Source organism: Saccostrea echinata, unplaced genomic scaffold (assembly GCF_033153115.1).
Source record: "Saccostrea echinata isolate AGI-Se365-2 ecotype Australia unplaced genomic scaffold, CSIRO_AGI_Sech_v1 ptg000009l, whole genome shotgun sequence".
NCBI classification, from domain to species: domain Eukaryota; kingdom Metazoa; phylum Mollusca; class Bivalvia; order Ostreida; family Ostreidae; genus Saccostrea; species Saccostrea echinata.
Genome location: NW_026889758.1, coordinates 43,450,518 through 43,457,682, shown reverse-complemented (window position 1 = coordinate 43,457,682; position 7,165 = coordinate 43,450,518). Strand labels below are relative to the sequence as shown.

The following is a 7,165-nucleotide window of genomic DNA, read 5'->3' as shown; positions in this document are numbered from 1 at the left end:
ATGTCATTTCTCTGCGTAACCTCTGCCAAGGAAGATACCGAACGGTGCAACACAGAACTTACTGCCCCAAAAGTTACCTTGTTTGACATTATGAACAATTCAGCAGTTCTGCTCCAGAATGGGTCGTTAGTGGAACAGACAACTTTACCTGCTAATCTTTACTACATTCTTTCCGCTTACTTGACATTCACAGGTAACTAAAGAGTAGTTGTAATGAACAAGATAACTTGTATACTTATAAATTTTAAGTGTTATGAAGTATATAATTAAGTCCAAGTGATTTAAAATAAATTACTTCTGATCAAAGGTTGATTTCACGGATACAATATTCCGAGTTCTCTTTTTTCAGCTGTCATTTCCTTTTGTGGAAACTCGCTAGTCATATATATTTTCACAAAGAGTCGTCTTGCAAGATATTCTGCCAATTTCTTTATAGTCAACATTGGAATAGCTAATCTTTTTGAGTCGTTGCTTGGGTATCCGATGGCAATCATATCGAACATTTATTGTGGGTGAGTACATTTTCCTCAATGTTCATATTTACCTACAAATCTTAATATCAAAGGTTTAATAAAAGAATCTCAGATGTTCAGAAGTATCTTAACTACTGTGTAATGCCAGAATACTACATTAAATGTTTGTTAAACGTCCGTTCTGAAACATTTCACTAACAGTGGGCCACCGTGAATTGTACTCGACAATTGAACAGTAAAGGATCATTTTCGTGATAGCATCAACAGCGATATATGCTCGGTCTATACGGTCTCATCCGAAGGGCTAACACATCTGTTTGATCAGCAAGATTTTAATTTAATTGCATTTTAAATTTCATGTGTGATCCCTTGCAAAATTTACTTTTTAGGTGGTATTTTGGTGATTTGGGCTGTCAGCTATATGCTTTCTTTGTGTTTTCGGGTGCAGTATGTAACATTATGACGTATGCCTTCCTAGGAATATACCGTTATCTTCTGGTCTGTAATCCAGAATGTAAGTATATTCACTAAGCGTTTGCCTTCACAATACAACAAAAAATTAAGCACATAATTAATGTATCATTTTGGTAAAAAAAAAAAATCTTTGTATTGGTTATAAAAAAAATCTGAAAACTCATGCACTGTAAATAACATATAATTCATTCACTTAATTTACCTCAGAGGTTGGCATATTTATTAAACTCTTTTTTTTCCTTAATTTTGTAGCCGAGTTTATCGGTGTTGAGAAAGTTGGATTGACTATAGGCCTTATATGGTTGTATGCCATTCTTTGGAGCACATTCCCTTTCATTGGCTGGGGAAAGTACGGTATAGAACCGTTCGGAACCTCCTGCTCCATTGACTGGACAAGCAAATCCGAGAACGTCCGCTCCTATATTATGTCTGTTTTCCTTTTGGTTTTTATCTTACCTGTTGGTATTATTACCATCTTCTACTTCAAAGTTTCTGTAAAGATCAGAAAAACAGTTTCCCTCGCTCCTGACGGGGATACGGAAACAAGTATTTCAAACCCACGCCATGGAGTTAGAAATGAAGGCAGAATTATACAGGATACTGTATTGAAGGTAAAAATACCAACCTTTTTCCTTTACCTGTCTATTTTATTATAGGTAAGTACATGTATGAAAAGTAATTTTATTTCCTGGTTTGCTTTGGATCATTTTTATTTTCCAATTTTTTCTTTGTTGGGTTGGGAAAAGGTTTAATATAAATTCAATTCAGATAAATGGATAGACTATGACAGGTTGAAAAAAGAATCGAATCGTATCGTACAAAAATATTTAATCCAGAACATTATCTTTAAGTGATGGACAAAATTTTAGGTAGGGCACTCCATGATATCATATTTTAAATCATTTTTCAGAACATCGGAAGATCAATGGTTGCGTTTCTTGTCGCATGGGTTCCATATGCTTGCGTTGCTGTTCTGGTGACATTTGGAGTAAACGTTTCCATTTATTTTTCAATCATCCCAACATTTTTTGCGAAGACACAAACAGTAGTCAATATTTTTGTATACGCAGCTGGATTTCCTGATTTTCGTATCGAACTGAAACGCTTGATTTGGAAACATTGAGACTTGATGTAAAAGATTGAATCAATTACATACTCCATGGCGTCAAAGGCATCAATATGGCTTGTTTATATACCATTTTATAAATTGCAAGATATACATGATTCTATGTTCTACATGAAAAATACAATGTAGCACACATTTCAGCAGATTTTTTTATTACACCGTCACCTCTATAATCTTTATTCTTTACAAAACCCTATAAACGTCACAAGAAATTAATATTTATTAATATTTGTTGATTTTGTTCGGTTATTTTTACCCCCCCCCCCCTCCCCGATTTGATCCATAACAGAACCCAAAGAATTTACGAAATAGACAGGTTTACAAACTCTTCATGATTAACAAGACTATAATTTGCCTAATACATTTATAATTTCACACTATACGGTATTTTGTGATTAACTTGTTGATAGTTTATATAAGTGTTGGCCCTAATACAGTTATTCTTTTCAGAGTCATTGTTTGTGAGATCAATGTGACTATTGTGAGCAATTATGTCTCCTTGGAGTCTTGTTACGTTTAGCGGGCAATAAACTGAACAATGTTTTCACCCGATAAAATGACGTACGTGTATTAGGGAATTTTTGTCACATTATGTGTAATTAATGATATAACAGCAAAATACTTCGATAACCATATCAAATTGCTTATGAAATACCATAATTATTGTTAAATAAATATTCGTAAAAACTGATTTTATTCTGTATTTCATCTGTTAGATTTAGTAGCTGACATTGCATATGACATGTATATTAAGTAGCAACAAGCAAATTAATTCGATGTCCAGTGGATGGGATGCCATTATTTATGGCATATTGTAATTGTTTTGTTTGTGTGTCCTGTCTTGTCTGTGTATTATACAAAAGACATAAATTATTGAATTAATAACAGTTATGGCAAAGATTAGAGCTTCTGAAAACATGATCAAGGTCATAAGGTCAAATACCATAATACAACCCGAAAGATCTTGTCACAAGTAATGTTCAGCAATATACCCTTATCACCTGCACACGGGTTTATATCTCTCAGGTGATTCGATACACCAGAGCATGTTCTACATATGAACAGTTTCTAAATTGAGGTAAGTTATTGACAAACAAGTTGATGAAACAAGAATATCAGCAGTCTCGTTTAAAGTCATCATTTCGTAAGTTCTATGGTCGATACAATGACATTGTCAGCAAATACAATTTATCATTAAGTCAAATGCTGACTGACTTTTTTCATACTAATTGTTAGGCCATTATTTACACACTAAATTGTCGATGGATTTTTCCGTTATTTCCCGATCATGACAAGGAGCACACGGCGGACGTGACCGGTCGACAATGGATGCTCACTCCTCCATGGCACCTGATCCCACCTCTGATGTCTTAGAGGTCCGTGTTTGCTCTGCTCCTATTTTGTAATGTTTAATGGACTTTTGAGCTCGAATACTGTTTGTTATCTCCATATATTTCATGCACATGTGAAAAAAAAAATTCAAAAACGAAAGTATACAGTTGGAAAGGTCTTGAAATCATAGTACATTTGGGAATACTTGTCACGGGTAATGCAAGTGTCAAATATGAATGCCCTTCCTTCGCTCCTTCAAAGGTTAGCAACACTGAAAAATGTTTGAAAATTAGGTCAAACTTAAAGGTCAAGGGGTCAAATATTATAGCACATTCGGAAACATATTGACACAGTAATGCACTTGTAAAATATGAATGCCCTATGTATGTCATTCAAAAGTAATCACCGAAGTTTAAATATTTGAAAATTAGATCAAACATGAAGGTTAAGGTCAAGGGGTAAAAAAAAAAATCATAGCATTCTCGGAAACACCTTGTCACAGGTAATGCACATGTCAAATTTGAAAGCCCTATCTGTTACAAGCTAAGATTAATTTTTTGAAAAGAAGGGCAAACTTCAAGGTCAAGGTCACAGGGTCAAAAGCTATAATATATTTTGAAAGGTCTTGTCACAGGTAATGTAGACATGTGATATGAAAGCCCTATCTTTTCTCATTCAAATTTTATGACCAATTAAGGTAATGTTAAAATTGTGGAAAAGTACTTCAAGGTCAAGAGGTCAAAAATCATAGTTTATTTGGAAAGGTCTTGTCACAGATAATGCACCTATCTCTCCTCAATCAAAAGTTATAAACAAAGAAAATATTTGAAAAATAGGCTAAACTTCAAGGTCAAGGTCACGGGGTAATAAATAATAGAATATTTGGAAAATTCTTGTCACATGTAATACATATGCATAATAAAAAGGCCTTATCTTTTCTCATTCAAAAGTTATGACCAATTTAAAGTAATGTAAAGATTTTGGAAAGGTAGCTCAAACTTCAAGGTTAATGGGTCAAAAATCATAGTATATTTGGAATGGTACCGATTTTTTCACAGATAGTGCACATGTCAAATATAAAAACCTCATTCCTCCTCTATCAAAAGTTATAAGCAAAGTAAATATTTGAAAAGTAGACCAAACTTCAAGGTCAAGGTCACGGGATAAAAAAATTTGGAAAAGTCTTGTCACAGGTAATACACATGTATAATATGAAAGCCCTATCTTTTCTCATTCAAAAGTTATGACCAATTTAAAGTAATGCAGTCAAGTCAAACAACAAACAACAATTATGTAAATAATTTCATTTATGTGTTGAATGCTGTTTAATTTTCTTTTGTTTTAATGTAAGTAAGTGTATATTTTATTTTGTATTGTTTTAAAACTCAGTATTTTGATTTTTCTTCATCTGCTGGAATTCTCCCATGCCTTGCAGGTGTCAGGTGCATGTTATTCAATTTTCCCCATTTCTTCAGTTTCGGCTACTTGTTACAAACTCGAAAATTTTCCATGGTCAAACCTTACCCCTATGTATGCTAATAGCCAATCAGAAATGACCGTCACGTGTTTTGATGCTGTCGGTAGCTGACCAGTCAGCGTTGGGTCATTCTCGCCTCATCTATGCTATCGATACCACCAAAAAATTTGGCACACCCACCACCACCCCAGTCTTTCCTACCTTATTTTGCATTTATATATTTTTCATTTTACTGGCATATTTATTTTTGATGTGCCATCTTTTTGCTGTATACTTACTGTTTTTTTTATATTTTTTGCAAATATTGTTTATCTGTAAATTAAGGAGATCAGCATATTGATATGTTAAATACCTTTTTGGTCTGATCCCCTATCATGTTTATGTATATATTTTTCTTATTTTCGTCATTTTTAATAAATGACATTTCATCTCAACATTGGTGTTGATTTCATTGATCATAACTCAGCAAAAACAGAGTTGCGGTGAGATTGTGCAGCATGATGAAACATAAAGGTAATTTGGAAAAGTCTTGTCACAGGTAGTACACTTGTATGAAATGAAAGCCATATCATTGGCTATAACTTTTCAATGAGAGAAAATAAAACATATTTGGCAAGTGCATTTCCTGTGTGAAGAAATTTCCTAAGGTTGTACGATATTTGGCCAAAGATTATTTCTAATGAAAATATTATTAAATATTATGAAGTATTGTCATTTTCTTTTCAAAGTGCTTGAAACAATTTGTAGTACAAGTTTCACAATCTAATTCTACAAATGTTATAAAGCCTTGGAAAGCGTCATTAAACATTTAATAAAATGTATTGATTGATTCTTTGGAACGTTCATATATATAACATCGCATACGGGCAAGTATCACTAAAGCATGCAATGTGAATTTGATAGTTATTTATTTTCCTCTTTACTCCAAAAGTAGACTTTCCATGCGCAACACCTTACCATTGATGAGTAGCCTTACCAGTGTTCTTTAAGCCAGTATAGTCACTACAATTACACTAACTTAAGCATCTCAAACGGTTCGACATTCTTCGGTCCATTACAGCAACAATGTCTACATACACTGTTCAAGTTCAGGAGTAGATCAGGCTAGAGAGGAAGATTGTTTTCTCCATGATGAGGCATGCAGTGGAGCATAGTAGAGTCAAGAAGAGCATGGGAAAGCAAAAGAAGGCCCACGGTACCACCATTCCTCAGCTTCCCACTTTGTCTCTCCATACGTGCCCTACCATAACTCCACGTGCCTTTCAGCCATCACCAGCTATGCCTGCTCATTCTGTCTTGCAGTGTCTTCCTCTACATACAGCTCCTCTTCTGCTGTCCCTGCCTCACCATCAGTCTGCAAGAACACCATTCCATCCCTTAATTCAGAGGAGGCATCCATCCTTGATGAGTTCTTGATCTTGGAGGACAGCAGTGAGTTCGACCTGAAAAATACACCCCCCAAAACCACCAGGGATACACTTCACCATGGAAGAATGATATTGAAACCCATCATTGAGAGGAAGACCAGGGCCCTGAGAAACAACACACTTGCCAACAACCATTTAGAAGAGCTGCTTAGACAACACCAGACACAGCAGCAGATGAGGTCCTTACACCATGTTCCTAGGGAGAGTGAGCGCCCCAATGTATCTTACAAGAAGTCTCCGCGACCCTCCCGGTTAAAATCTGTTGCTTACCAGATGCTTAGACGACCATCTGCTGGGAAACTGAAACCGTATGGAAGACCATCTCCCATTGATAACATTTTTTAAACCTGATAAAAACAGCAAACATTATGGACATTAACTTTAAGCTATGTAAATTTCCCTTTAGATAAAATAACTCGTTAAAATTTGATTGTTTTATATTAATTGGGAAATAGGGTTAGGACAGGGATGAGATGTGGATTTTCTGTGTAATTCTAATTATTGTAAAGTGAAGCATCTGTGGTATTTGCTTGAATTTATGTTATATCCTTCATTTTCTTTTCCATATTATCATATTATACTTACAATAGCATACACTTGACAAATACCTGTGTTGTACATCAAACCGATTTCCTGCTGAAAGATAAAAACTAAACTATTGAATATGTCATTAGAATATTTGAATGTTGTGTAATGTCTGTATAATGCCATCTATCCTTCTGTCTAGACAATGCAGATGTGAAACAAGAATTAGATTATACGATCAGTATGTCCCCGCTGACAAATTCAATAACAACAAAACATACTTTTCAACACTTTATACTACCATTCCCACGATAAATTAAAGTCATCATTG

At 34.6% G+C, this 7,165-nt stretch overlaps 1 protein-coding gene across 1 annotated transcript; it reads left to right on the top strand.

Moving 5' to 3' along the window:
- Nucleotides 1–6,654, top strand: LOC133182765 (melanopsin-like). The gene is made up of 5 exons (XM_061317612.1): nt 1–193; nt 350–512; nt 863–987; nt 1,200–1,493; nt 6,185–6,654. The coding sequence occupies exons 1-5, from the start codon at nt 1–3 to the stop codon at nt 6,652–6,654; spliced, it is 1,245 nt and encodes a 414-aa protein (XP_061173596.1).
- The last annotated feature ends 511 nt before the right edge of the window (nt 6,655–7,165 follow it).

What these genes read in the sequence shown, in the direction of transcription:
- LOC133182765 (XM_061317612.1), top strand. Translation starts at nt 1, where the DNA reads ATGTCATTTCTCTGCGTAACCTCTGCCAAGGAAGATACCGAACGGTGC. An exon ending in TCTGGTCTGTAATCCAGAAT is followed by an intron (nt 988 to 1,199) that starts GTAAGTATATTC and finishes TTAATTTTGTAG; the next exon opens with CCGAGTTTATCGGTGTTGAG. An exon ending in TGACGGGGATACGGAAACAA is followed by an intron (nt 1,494 to 6,184) that starts GTATTTCAAACC and finishes TCTGTCTTGCAG; the next exon opens with TGTCTTCCTCTACATACAGC.